At 49.1% G+C, this 14253-nt stretch overlaps 1 protein-coding gene across 2 annotated transcripts in view; it reads left to right on the top strand.

Annotated features, from left to right (window-relative positions):
- Positions 1-14253, top strand: part of LOC311130056 (protein FAM135A-like) — a 50003-nt gene that overhangs the window by 28172 nt on the left and 7578 nt on the right. Inside the window, exons 9-18 of one of the 2 annotated variants that reach the window (XM_084162694.1) lie at positions 922-999; positions 1581-1630; positions 1999-2157; positions 3775-3848; positions 5324-5478; positions 5955-6149; positions 6420-8523; positions 9458-9618; positions 9932-10023; positions 12472-12569. In XM_084162694.1, coding sequence (XP_084018820.1) covers positions 922-999; positions 1581-1630; positions 1999-2157; positions 3775-3848; positions 5324-5478; positions 5955-6149; positions 6420-8523; positions 9458-9618; positions 9932-10023; positions 12472-12569 — 3166 coding nt within the window. The remainder of the gene's footprint in view (positions 1-921; positions 1000-1580; positions 1631-1998; positions 2158-3774; positions 3849-5323; positions 5479-5954; positions 6150-6419; positions 8524-9457; positions 9619-9931; positions 10024-12471; positions 12570-14253) is intronic. The other variant, XM_084162695.1, reaches the window with a different exon arrangement.

Genomic DNA, 14253 nt, shown 5'->3' on the forward strand with positions numbered 1-14253 from the left:
CATTGTGTTGGTGAACTGGCTGTGTTGTTTATCATTAGTATTTGCATGTCATCGTTTGCTCCCTGCCCCCTAAAACAAAAGGATGAACATGATGGTAGTAGGTCACTTGCTCACCTTTCCCACTTGGAGTACTGACTTACTGCAGTAGTGTCCTGGCGGTGGGTCACATATCTAATCATATTCACCGCTCGCTCACCTTTCCCACTTGGAGTACTGACTTACTGCAGTAGTGTCCTGGCGGTGGGTCACACATCTAATCATATTCACCGCTAACTGGAACTGATGTAAGACCACTGAGCTTTTAGGTTATTCTAACCCTTTACATTGTAACCTAGGGAACAACTATGCCCTGCCCTGTAAGGTATTGGTCTGTAGGCAGTAGGCTCTGGCTTTGACGCGCCACCTCTTATGGTCCTGAACTTTAAAGGGATAGTAGGAGATTGTTGGTGGTGTTGATGTTTAGGTGTTTTTAAAGGGATATGGTGCAAGATCTGGCCATTTTAAGCTGTTTTCTACTTACCCAGAGTCGAATGAACTCGAGACCATTTTTATGTCTCTGCGTGCAGTATAAAGGAAGTTATAGATGGTTAACAGATGCATACAAATGGTTTCCATCAGTTCATCTGACTCTTGGGAAGTAGATAAAGGGCACTATTGCCAGAATCTCGTACTGTCCCTTTAAAACACCTAAACAACTAAAACCAGCTGCATGTATAACTTCACAACTCCACACATAACATAAACTCTTCACCCTACAACTAGCTTTGGTCTGGTGCTTCACACACAGTTAGTCACAGTCACAACAAACTTTTAATCCTAAACATGATAAGACTTATTAATCCATTCTAGCCTTAGAGGGCATAGTAACAACAAAAGCAAGGTTAAACATGCCCTTGTATATGTGCCAATCACTCCTACTAGCCAAGCCCAGCATGCAAGTCCTTTATGAGAGAGTACTCAGAAGACCCTTCCCTCCAGACCAAAGAGACGTCTTCATAGGTATGTCCCCCTACCTGAACCCTACCCTCCTACCCTCTACCCTCAATTCATCCTGCTTCTTCATAGCTTTTCTTTTTCTGTTTGGTTTCTTTGGTTTCTCCTCTTTTAGGTTATTTTCTTTTTTCCTCACACACCTGGTCATCTTTCTCTGTGCTTCAATCCTTCAGTCTTTCAGTCACAATGAGTACTAGAGCCCAGTGCCTATCATAGTCATCTGTCTGTTGTCTATTCAAACACTCCTTTCTCTCCACAGGGGGGCCTTCTTCTTAAAGTCCTTTTCTGTCAGTCATATCTCCGGTGGCCATGTCTCTCTCTCTCTCTCTTTCTCTCTCTTTCTCTCTCTTTCTCTCTCTCTCTCTCTCTCTCTCTCTCTCTCTCTCTCTCTCTCTCTCTCTCTCTCTCTCTCTCTCTCTCTCTCCAATCTTCTTGTCCTCTCGTCATCCATCTGATTAACTCCTATGTCTAATGATACCGTTGATTTTCAAGCCTTTCAGGCTCGACTGAAACAACAGATCTTTATATGATCGTGGAATTGACAAGAAAAAAGGATCTCTTTTAATGATCTTTGTTTTGTTCTCCAGAGAAACTAGATGTAGAGAACCGTCTCACTGAGCTCTGTGATCAAGTCAAGGTACGATATTTGTTTCTGCAATCAGCTCACTGGCCGATCCCTTTTCATAGTTAAGTCGATAGAGCTACTTACTGCACTAATCACTTGCAACACTATGGCAGGTCTCCCTGACCCAGATTAAAGCCTAGTCCTGGACTCCTGGATGAAGGTCTTCATTGAGTATGATTGGATTTGAAATCAAATAGATACAAGGAAGTATTGGAACAGGGCCTGTTTGTGTTTTACCTTGTCTCTGTGGCGCCCCCTGGTGTCTGTACTGGGCAGATACAAGGAAGTACTGGAACAGGGCCTGTTTGTGTTTTACCTTGTCTCTGTGGCGCCCCCTGGTGTCTGTACTGGGCTGATCCATGTCCCCCTCTCTCCCACAGCAGAGGGCGGAGAGCCCGGATGAGCTGGCAGAGCTGGTCAATATGAACCTGGCCCAGCTGTGTTCCCTCCTCATGGCGCTGTGGGGTCAGTTCCTGGAGGTGGTCTCACTGCAGGAGAATGTTGCTGCCCTGCTGGCCATGGAGCATCACACACTCAGAGTGAGTAGAGTAGGATCACTTCCCCCCTAGCACCACTAACCCTAACCCTGCTGGCCATGGAGCATCACACTAACCCTACTAACCCTGCTGGCCATGGAGCATCACACTAACCCTACTAACCCTGCTGGCCATGGAGCATCACACTAACCCTACTAACCCTGATGGCCATGGAGCATCACACTAACCCTACTAACCCTGCTGGCCATGGAGCATCACACTAACCCTACTAACCCTGCTGGCCATGGAGCATCACACTAACCCTACTAACCCTACTAACCCTGCTGGCCATGGAGCATCACACTAACCCTACTAACCCTGCTGGCCATGGAGCATCACACTAACCCTACTAACCCTGCTGGCCATGGAGCATCACACTAACCCTACTAACCTTGCTGGCCATGGAGCATCACACTAACCCTACTAACCCTGCTGGCCATGGAGCATCACACTAACCCTACTAACCCTGCTGGCCATGGAGCATCACACTAACCCTACTAACCCTGCTGGCCATGGAGCATCACACTAACCCTACTAACCTTAACCCTGCTGGCCATGGAGCATCACACTAACCCTACTAACCCTGCTGGCCATGGAGCACCTCACACTGAGTGAGTGGAAGGGGATTTTTCCTGGTTAATCAGGATTTCCTGCATTCATTGAAATTGTCCTACCCCCAAACCAATGTTGTAATTTTCCAGATTTTATATGTTGTCCTGATAAACAACACAAGCTTTCAATTATATCCTGTTCTCTCATTTCAATAGCAGTGGAATTGATCATACTGTACGTTTTGTCAGTAAAGCAAGGAGACTGAAAAGATTTGGCATGGGTCCTCAGATCCTCAAAAAATTATACAGCTGCACCATCGAGAGCATCCTGACTGGTTGCATCACCGCCTGGTATGGCAACTGCTTGGCCTCCGACCGCAAGGCACTACAGAGGGTAGTGCGTACAGCCCAGTACATCACTGGGGCCAAGCTTCCTGCCATCCAGGACCTCTATACCAGGCGGTGTCAGAGGAAGGCCCTCAAAATTGTCAAAGACTCCAGCCACCCTAGTCATAGACTGTTCTCTCTGCTACCGCACGGCAAGCGGTACCGGAGTGCCAAGTCTAGGTCCAAAAGACTTCTCAACAGCTTCTACCCCCAAGCCGTAAGACTCCTGAATAGCTAATCATGGCTACCCGGACTATTTGCACTGCCCCCCCCACCCCATCTTTTTACGCTGCTGCTACTCTGTTAATTATTTATGCATAGTCACTTTAACTCTACCCACATGTACATATTACTTCAACTACCTCAACTAGCCGGTGCCCCCGCACATTGACTCTGCACCGGTACCCCCCTGTATATATAGCCTCCCTACTGTTATTTTATTTTACTTCTGCTCTTTTTTTCTCAACACTTTTTTGTTGTTTTATTCTACTTTTTTATTTAAAATAAATGCACTGTTGGTTAAGGGCTGTTAGTAAGCATTTCACTGTACTGCACCTGTTGTATTCGGCGTATGTGGCCAATACAATTTGATTTGATTTGAGAAAGCATAGTCCAGTGTCAGCGTTCTGATGATTGGGAATTAATCTGTTCTCATTCTGGTCTCTTGCTCTTCTCATTTCAGGTGCGGAGATTTGCAGAGGCTTTCTTTTGTCTGGAACACCCGAGACAAACGGCCCTGGCCTATCAGGAACTACAGTAAGACAAACTAGAAGCACGTCTTCCTTGTGTGTGTGTCTCTGTCTGTCTGTTTGTCTGTCTGCCTCCATCTGTCTGTTTCTATGTTTGTGTGTATTTATAAGATGAATTAACCACCAATTCACAACAACAGAAAGTGAAGATTATTACTGTTTTATTTTTCCCTCCTCCGTCTCCCCTCTCTCCCCTCCTCACGTCTCCCCTCTCTCCCCTCCTCACGTCTCCCCTCTCTCCCCTCCTCACGTCTCCCCTCCTCCGTCTCCCCTCTCTCCCCTCCTCCGTCTCCCCTCTCTCCCCTCCTCCGTCTCCCCTCTCTCCCCTCCTCACGTCTCCCCTCTCTCCCCTCCTCCGTCTCCCCTCCTCCGTCTCCTCTCTCCCCTCCTCCGTCTACCCCTCTCCCCTCCTCCGTCTCCTCTCTCTCCCCTCCTCCGTCTACCCCTCTCCCCTCCTCATGTCTCCCGTCGCTCACCTGCTCTGTCTCCCCTCTTCCGTCTCCTCTCTCTCCCCTCCTCCGTCTCCCGTCTCTCCCCTCCTACGCCTCCCGTCTCTCCCCTCCTCTGTCTCCCCTCTCTCCCCTCCTCACGTCTCCCCTCCTCACGTCTCCCCTCTCTCCCCTCCTCTGTCTCCCCTCTCTCCCCTCCTCACGTCTCCCCTCTCTCCCCTCCTCACGTCTCCCCTCTCTCCCCTCCTCACGTCTCCCCTCCTCACGTCTCCCCTCTCTCCCCCCCTCACGTCTCCCCTCCTCTGTCTCCCCTCTCTCCCCTCCTCCGTCTCCCCTCTCCCCTCTCCCCTCCTACGTCTCCCCTCCTCCGTCTCCCCTCTCTCCCCTCCTCCGTCTCCCCTCTCTCCCCTCCTCCGTCTCCCCTCTACCCTCCTCACGTCTCCCCTCCTCCGTCTCCCCTCTCCCCTCCTCACGTCTCCCCTCTCTCCACTCCTCACGTCTCCCCTCTCTCCCCTCCTCACGTCTCCCCTCTCTCCCCTCCTCCATCTCCCCTCTCTCCCCTACTCCGTCTCCCCTCTCTCCCCTCCTCACGTCTCCCCTCTCTCCCCTCCTCCATCTCCCCTCTCTCCCCTACTCCGTCTCCCCTCTCTCCCCTCCTCCGTCTCCCCTCTCTCCCCTCCTCATGTCTCACCTCCTCACATCTCCCCTCTCTCCCCTCCTCCGTCTCCCCTCTCTCCCCTCCTCCGTCTCCCCTCTCTCCCCTCCTCATGTCTCCCCCCTCTCCCCTCTCTCCTCCTCACGTCTCCCCTCTCTCCCCTCCACACGTCTCCCCTCTCTCCCCTCCTCACGTTTCCCCTCTCTCCCCTCCTCACGTCTCCCCTCTCTCCCCTCCACACGTCTCCCCTCTCCCCTCCTCACGTCTCCCCTCTCTCCCCTCCTCACGTCTCCCCTCTCTCCCCTACTCACGTCTCCCCTCTCTCCCCTCCTCACGTCTCCCCTCCTCACGTCTCCCCTCTCTCCCCTCCTCCATCAGTGCTCACAGCCACCAGCAGATGACCACAGCCATCAAGAGCTCCTCCTACTTCCTGTCTCTACCACCACTTCCTGTTGCGTGTGCCGACCTGGACGGGGACATCAGCTCCCTGCCAATCATCTTCGAGGACAGATACCTGGACTCCATCACGGAAGGTCAGCTACACAATAGAAATAGAATGAAATAGATTCTGTTTCTATATCTGTATGTGTAACAGGGCAGTCCGTTAGAGAGACACTTCTGCTATTTAAAATCCTACTCTTACACAGGGATGCGATCACTTCAATTTAGAAAGGTCAGGAAAGTAAGTATTGTTTTGGGGCTAGGTCATAATGTATGTATAGAGGGTTATGTTATAAAAACAGGAATTTGGGATTAATCAGGGAAAATCACATTCACGCTTACACTTTGAAATATGATTCATACCATCACAGTAACTTGTTCATCCAAGTGCCTTGAACATTTGAAATAAGACTGGAAAGTGGCTACAGGGAAATGTGTGTAATGAATATATTTAGTCTGTTATGTTTACCGTCTATATATTCTGTCTGTTGATTCAGTTTACTGTGGCAGCACCATTTCACCTAATCAATTCTGGATGTTCTCCGTACTCTGGTTTCCCCTGCTTCAGATCGTGACGGGCCGTGGCTGGGCTTGCATAACCCCCGGAGTGGCTCCACGTCCTCTGGGAACTCTAAGGCCAGCTCATCCTCCTCCACTGCAGCTGCCGCAGCCTCCTTCCCCAGCCCCATCCTGGAGCCTCGGCCCCCAACCATGATGGACACAACCTGGCCCGATGACTGCCCAGACCTGCCCAAGTCCAAAGGTGTGTTGTTGTTATTCATATGAATAGTTGCTATCATAGTTACTACGCTAGACGTTGATATTATAGTTATTGTGTGTTTTGCCCCCAGTGAGTACTGTCTCGCTTTATATGTCTTGGTAAATATGTCGGACAAATCCTTGACAATGCTTCCTTGAATAGAGTGGGAACCATGATGTTTTATTGATCTGTTTTATCAGTTAATCTGAAGCACGTTGGGTTTTTGATAAAACCACTTAGAAATAAATCACATCCTTTTTCTTTGTATTAAAGGCAAGTCGGTGAAACTGAAGAAGAACAGCAAGACTGAGAGGGAGAACGCCAAGAAGCTAATCAGGCAGGGATCCAAGGACTCTGTGGTTCTGGTGGGCTATAAGAACCTGGGGAAGGTTGCTAACTCAGCCAACCCTTCACAGCTAACACACAGAGAAGCTGACCAGGACAGAGAGGCCCAGGGACAGGGAGAGGCTGGGCTGAAGCAGCAGAGGGAGGAGAGGGAGGAGAGGGAGAGGGGGGAGAGAGATGCCTTGCTGGGGGTGGGGGTGACTGGGGGAGACTGCAACACTGACATAAGGACTAGGATCTCCAGATCTTTTCCTGAGCCTGGTGCTACAACCACCACAGCCGCTGGACAGGCTAATGCTGTTCTTCATTTTGACTCTCTCCTTGAGGATGACGTCCTAGTGGCTAGCGGCGTGGCTGGTCAGAAAGGTTACTTCACAGCCTTGGTGAGTTTGGACACACCGAACAAGCCGGCCCAGGCTGGTCCTGGAGCTGTAGCTGGATTAGCCACCACAGATCATAACCAAGTAATGGACAGACATTCTGTGGTGGACCACTGCAGCCAGACGCTGCCTCATCACTACACGCCTGGTTCTACCGCTACTGGGCTCAGGCACATCGAGGTCCAACCCAGTGACAAGGACCCGTACCAGGGAGACAAAGTGACAGTTCTCCTGCCATGTCGGACGGATGGGGATGGGACCTCAAATAGAGATATCCCAGAAATCACCCAGACAGACCTGTGTATGTCCGACTCTAAACACCCCGCTATGGGAGACTTGAGGTCTGAGGGGTCTGGCAGGCCTGGGAGTAAAGAGGTAATGGCAGAGGTTAGTCAGAGGCCAGGTCTGGTGCTTCTACAGCAGGTGAAAGGTGATTGTGTCAGGCTCCCACCAGACGGGGGTGCTGGAGTCCCCAGTGCCTCCTCCCGCCTCTCCGACTCGGGTATCGAGAGCGAGCCCAGCTCCTTCGCTACCCAGCTGGCAACCCAGGGTGGGGGCGTAGGGCTGGCTGGGGCCCCTGAGACAGAGTTGGGCCCCCAGCAGACCGAACGGCCCCTACTCAGTCCTGCTCCCCGGTCCGTCCAGCCCACCTCTGTCCACAAGGGCAGCATGGGGGCTGGAGAGGGCCTCAACCCGGAGAGCACAGTCAGTGCGGTCAGCGGCGTCCAGTCTTCCCTCACCTCCATCAACTCGTTGCCCTCGGATGACGAAGGGGAGGGGGGTACGTCTGTGTCCAGGGGCTCCAGCGGGGTAGGAGGAGGGGAGTCCGAGGGGCCACCAGGGGGAAGGAGGAAGTCCAGTGTTCTGGTACAGGAGCAACAGAGCCTGGTGTTCTCTGGAGAACCACCACCATCAGTCCCAACACGCTGCTCCGTACCCAGCCAAACACACCCCGACCCTGGGATGGGTCTCAACACCACTGCTGGTGGGGGTTCTGGTTCTCAATATCTGCCTCCTAGGACTTTTTCCTCAACCTCTGAGTCAACCCTTAACACTGACCCCAGGTTGTTAACAGGTGCCTCTGAGGGGGCCGTAGGGGGTCCAGGTGCCCCCCGTAGTGAGCCCCAGACAGCCTCCTGCCCCTCCTCTAACTCCACCGCCAGCAGCAGTGACCTGGTCAAGAAGGGACTGGTAGAAAACTACTTTGGCTCGCGCTCCAGCACAGACGTCTCAGAGATCAGCCCTGTAGAGATGTCAGCTATCACCCTGGGGATACTGTCCGGAGCGGGGCCGGGGCCGCCTGTAGAGGAAGAGGAGGAAGAGGACAGCGAGATGATAGAGAACGGCTTCTACGAGGAAGGAGACGGCTTGGCGTTCCTGAACGGGGTCGTTGACGAGGAGGAGGAGGAAGAGGGGGATGGAGGGGATGGAGGGGCGGTAGGGAGGAGTCTGTTGTTTGAACAGTTGGGACTGGAGCATGTTCAAGAGCCAAGGGGTGTTCCTCCAGGCTACGGTGCCCCTGTCTGCTCCCCCCTGGCCCCCAGCTCAGGGAGCTCTTCCCAGGGGAGACCTCCAGTCCCTACCCCCTCCACCACCCTCACCTCCAACAGCCTGCGCTGGTATGACAGCGCCCCCACACCACAGATGAAAGCGTGAGTCCACTGTCTAGTTATCTCATGTACTACAGTTCACACCTTGCTCAACCATTTCATTTCTGCTTCTTTAATGGTTTTGTCTTACACCTTAGCTAGAGAAATGTCGCTCTGTTAACTTTACTGTATTAGGTTGATTTGACAGGGACAATGCACCATTTGCACATGAATGTGGTCCTGTGTGGCTCAGTCTGTAGAAAATGGCACTTGCAATGCCAAGGGTCGTAGGTTCAATTCCCGTTGGGACCACCCATATGTAAAATGTATGCATGCATGACTGTAAGTCAATTTGGATAAAATCATCTGCTATATGGCATATACAGTATACAAAACATTAGGGACACCTTCCTAATATTGAGTTGCACCCCACCTTTTGCCCTTAGAACAGCCTCAATTTGTCGGGGCATGGACTCTACAAGGTGTCGAAAGCGTTCCACAGGGATGCTGGCCCATGTTGACTCCAGTGCTTCCCACAGTTGTGTCAAGTTGGCTGGATGTCCTTTGGGTGGTGGACCAATCTTGATACACACAGGAAACTGTTGAGCATGAAAAACCCAGCAGCATTGCAGTTCTTCACACAAACCAGTGCGCCTGGCACCTACTACCATACCCCATTCAAAGGCACTTCAGTCTTTTGTCTTGCCAATTCACCCTCTGAATGGCACACATTCACAATCCATCTCTCAATTGTCTCAAGGCTTAAAAATCCTTCTTTAACCTGGGATCATAGCTTTCACCTGGATTCACCTGGTCAGTATGTCATGGAAAGAGCAGGTGTTCTTAATGTTTTGTACACTCAGTGTATGTCATCAGTGTACAGTATTATTATTATTATTATTATCATAATAGCCTATTTTATTAAGCAACATTTCTGTATATGTGCCTGGGCAGGCAAATAAATAAAATGTCTCCCTTCCTTATCCTCATGGTGTAGTTTTGTTGTGGCCAAAGAGGAGTTGAAGCAGCTGAGACTACCAGGCTTCCTGTATAGTGAGGTGGGAGACCTGGCCTCCAATGTTCCTTACTTTAGCCTGGAGGAGGATGAGAACTCTGACCAGGGGATCCACCTCATCGTCTGTGTCCACGGCCTCGATGGTAACTAGACTTTATCCATTTAGTCCCATAATTTGTCCCATCTTTTTATCTGCTCTGTTGTTTGGGCACAGCACATCTTGTGGTCAAATATATTGAAAACCGACCTGGGTTCAAATACTATTGAAGTAATTTCAAATACGTTAGCTGGGCTTGATCGAGTTTGCCTTGGCAATGGAACCAATAGTAAAGCCCCATCAGTGGCGTTCCAGACAGGTTAATGCATTGCTCATTGTATTTGAACGATTTCAAACGGTATTTGAACCCAGGTCTAATGTGAAATATCTTGGGTGTTCCTTCATTCTGCATCTTCCAGGTAACAGTGCAGACCTGCGTCTGGTGAAGACCTACCTGGAGCTGGGCCTACCTGGAACTAGGATAGACTTCCTCATGTCAGAACGCAACCAGGTAACTAACCATAATGTACCACACCTAAACCATCCAACACTACCTCATTATGGGACACCTAAACCAACCAACACTACCTCATTATGGGACACCTAAACCATCCAACACGACCTCATTATGGGACACCTAAACCATCCAACACTACCTCATTATGGGACAACTAAACCAACCAACACTACCTCATTATGGGACACCTAAACCATCCAACACGACCTCATTATGGGACACCTAAACCATCCAACACTACCTCATTATGGGACACCTAAACCAACCAACACGACCTCATTATGGGACACCTAAACCAACCAACACGACCTCATTATGGGACACCTAAACCAACCAACACTACCTCATTATGGGACACCTAAACCAACCAACACGACCTCATTATGGGACACCTAAACCAACCAACACGACCTCATTATGGGACATCTAAACCAACCAACACGACCTCATTATGGGACACCTAAACCAACCAACACGACCTCATTATGGGACACCTAAACCAACCAATACGACCTCATTATGGGACACCTAAACCAACCACCACTACCTCATTGTGGGACACCTAAACCAGCCAACACTACCTCATTATGGGACACCTAAACCAGCCAACACTACCTCATTATGGGACACCTAAACCAACCACCACTACCTCATTATGAGACACCTAAACCAACCAACACTACCTCATTATGGGACACCTAAACCAACCAACACTACCTCATTATGGGACACCTAAACCAACCAACACTACCACATTATGAGACACCTAAACCAACCAACACTACCTCATTATGGGACACCTAAACCAACCAACACTACCTCATTATGGGACACCTAAACCAACCAACACTACCTCATTATGGGACACCTAAACCAACCAACCAACACTACCTCATTATGGGACACCTAAACCAACCAACACTACTTCATTATGGGACACCTAAACCAACCAACCAACACTACCACATTATGGGACACCTAAACCAACCAACACTACTTCATTATGGGACACCTAAACCAACCAACCAACACTACCACATTATGAGACACCTAAACCAATCAACACTACCTCATTATGGGACACCTAAACCAACCAACCAACACTACCTCATTTTGAGACACCTAAACCAACCAACACTACCTCATTATGGGACACCTAAACCAATCAACACTACCTCATTATGGAACACCTAAACCAACCAGCCAACACTACCTCATTATGAGACACCTAAACCAACCAACACTACCTCATTATGAGACACCTAAACCAACCAACACTACCTCATTATGAGACACCTAAACCAAACAACACTACCTCATTATGGGACACCTAAACCAACCAACACTACCTCATTATGGGACACCTAAACCAACCAACCAACACTACCACATTATGAGACACCTAAACCAACCAACACTACTTCATTATGGGACACCTAAACCAACCAACCAACACTACCACATTATGAGACACCTAAACCGATCAACACTACCTCATTATGGGACACCTAAACCAACCAACCAACACTACCTCATTTTGAGACACCTAAACCAACCAACACTACCTCATTATGGGACACCTAAACCAATCAACACTACCTCATTATGGAACACCTAAACCAACCAACACTACCTCATTATGAGACACCTAAACCAACCAACACTACCTCATTATGAGACACCTAAACCAAACAACACTACCTCATTATGGGACACCTAAACCAACCAACACTACCTCATTATGGGACACCTAAACCAACCAACCAACACTACCTCATTATGGGACACCTAAACCAACCAACCAACACTACCTCATTATGGGACACCTAAACCAACCAACCAAGACTACCTCATTATGGGACACCTAAACCAACCAACCAACACTACCATATTATGAGACACCTAAACCAACCAACCAACACTACCACATTATGAGACACCTAAACCAACCAACACGACCTCATTATGGGACACCTAAACCAATCAACACTACCTCATTATGGGACACCTAAACCAACCAACCAACACTACCTCATTATGAGACACCTAAACCAACCAACACTACCTCATTATGAGACACCTAAACCAACCAACACTACCTCATTATGAGACACCTAAACCAACCAACACGACCTCATTATGGGACACCTAAACCAACCAACCAACACTACCTCATTATGGGACACCTAAACAAACCAACACTACCTCATCTGCCTCTTCACTTCACATTGTTATGGGACATTATGTATGACAATCAACAATGGATGGTTAATAGGAATTTGTTTTAATTTCGTCTCATGGGTGTGCAGTATTGTGTCATTGGATTGCAGTTTCGTCTGTATCCTCTTATGCAAGTGCAGTAAACAATGCTGTGTCCTTGTCTGTCTGTCGGTCTCTCTGTCTGTAGAACTTTAGGTCTGACTTTTGTTGTGTTACCCACAGAATGACACGTTTGCTGACTTTGAGCAGATGACAGACCGGCTGTTGGATGAAATAGTTCAGTACATTCAGATCTACAACCTCACCGTCTCTAAGATCAGGTATGTATGGTTTATTCAGATCTACAACCTCACCGTCTCTAAGATCAGGTACATATGGTTTATTCAGATCTACAACCTCACAGTCTCTAAGATCAGGTACATATGGTGTATTCAGATCTACAACCTCACAGTCTCTAAGATCAGGTACATATGGTTTATTCAGATCTACAAACTCGCCGTCTCTAAGATCAAATCCAATCCAATCAAATGTTATTCGTTACATGCGCCGAATACAACAGTTGTAGACCTTACAGTAAAATGTTTACTTACAAGCACAAACAATGCAGTTTTAAGACAAATAAGTGATAAGTAAAAAATAAAAAAAGAATAAAAATAGAAAAATAACATAATTAAAGAGCAGCAGTAAAATAACAGTAGCGAGGCTAAATACAAGGGGTACCGGTACAGAGTCCATGTGCAGGGGCACATTAGTCGAGGTAAATCAGGTAATATGTAGAGGTAAAGTGACTGCATAGATAATAAACAGAGAGTAGCAGCAGCGTAAAAGAGGGGATCAGGGGTACAATGCAAATAATCCGGGTAGCCATTTGATTAGCTGTTCAGGAGTCTTATGGCTTGGGGGTAGAAGCTGTTAAGAAGCCTTTTGGACCTAGACTTGGCGCTCCGGTACCGCTTGCCGTGTGGTAGCAGAGAGAACAGTCTGACTAGGGTGGCTGGAGTCTTTGACAATTTTTAGGGCCTTCCTCTGACACCGCCTGGTATAGAGGTCCTGGATGGCAAGAAGCTTGGCCCCAGTGATGTACTGGGCCGTACGCACTACCCTCTGTAGTGCCTTGTGGTCGAAGGCCGAGCAGTTGCCATACCAGGCAGCGATGCAACCAGTCAGGATGCTCTCGACGATGCAGCTGTATAACTTTTTGAGGATCTGAGGACACATGCCAAATCTTTTCAGTCTCCTTAGGGGGAATAGGCTTTGTCGTGCCCTCTTCACGACTGTCTTGGTGTGTTTGGACCGTGATAGTTTGTTGGTGATGTGAACACCAAGGAACTTGAAGCTCTCAACCTGCTCCACTACAGCCCTGTCGATGAGAATGGGGGCGTGCTCGGTCCTTCTTTTCCTGTAGTCCACAATCATCTCCTTTGTCTTGATCATGTTAAGGGAGAGGTTGTTATCCTGGCACCACACGGCCAGGTCTCTGACCTCTTCCCTATAGGCTGTCTCATTGTTGTCGGTGATCAGGCCTACCACTGTTGTGTCGTCGGCAAACTTAATGATGGTGTTGGATTCGTGCCTGGCCATGCAGTCATGGGTGAACAGGGAGTACAGGAGGGGACTGAGCACGCACCCCTGAGGGGCCCCCGTGTTGAGGATCAGCGTGGCAGATGTGTTGTTACCTACCCTTACCACCTGGGGGCGGCCCATCAGGAAGTCCAGGATCCCGTTGCAGAGGGAGATGTTTAGTCCCAGTGTCCTTAGCTTAGTGTTGAGCTTTGAGGGCACTATGGTGTTGAACGCTAAGCTGTAGTCAATGAATAGCATTCTCACGTAGGTGTTCCTTTTGTCCAGGTGGGAAAGGGCAGTGTGGATTGCAATAGAGATTGCATCTGTGGATCTGTTGGAGCGGTATGCAAATTGGAGTGGGTCTAGGGTTTCTGGGAAAATGGTGTTGATGTGAGCCATGACCAGCCTTTCAAAGCACTTCATGGCTACAGATGTGAATGC

Source organism: Coregonus lavaretus, assembly GCF_964263955.1.
Source record: "Coregonus lavaretus genome assembly, chromosome: 1".
Taxonomy (NCBI): domain Eukaryota; kingdom Metazoa; phylum Chordata; class Actinopteri; order Salmoniformes; family Salmonidae; genus Coregonus; species Coregonus lavaretus.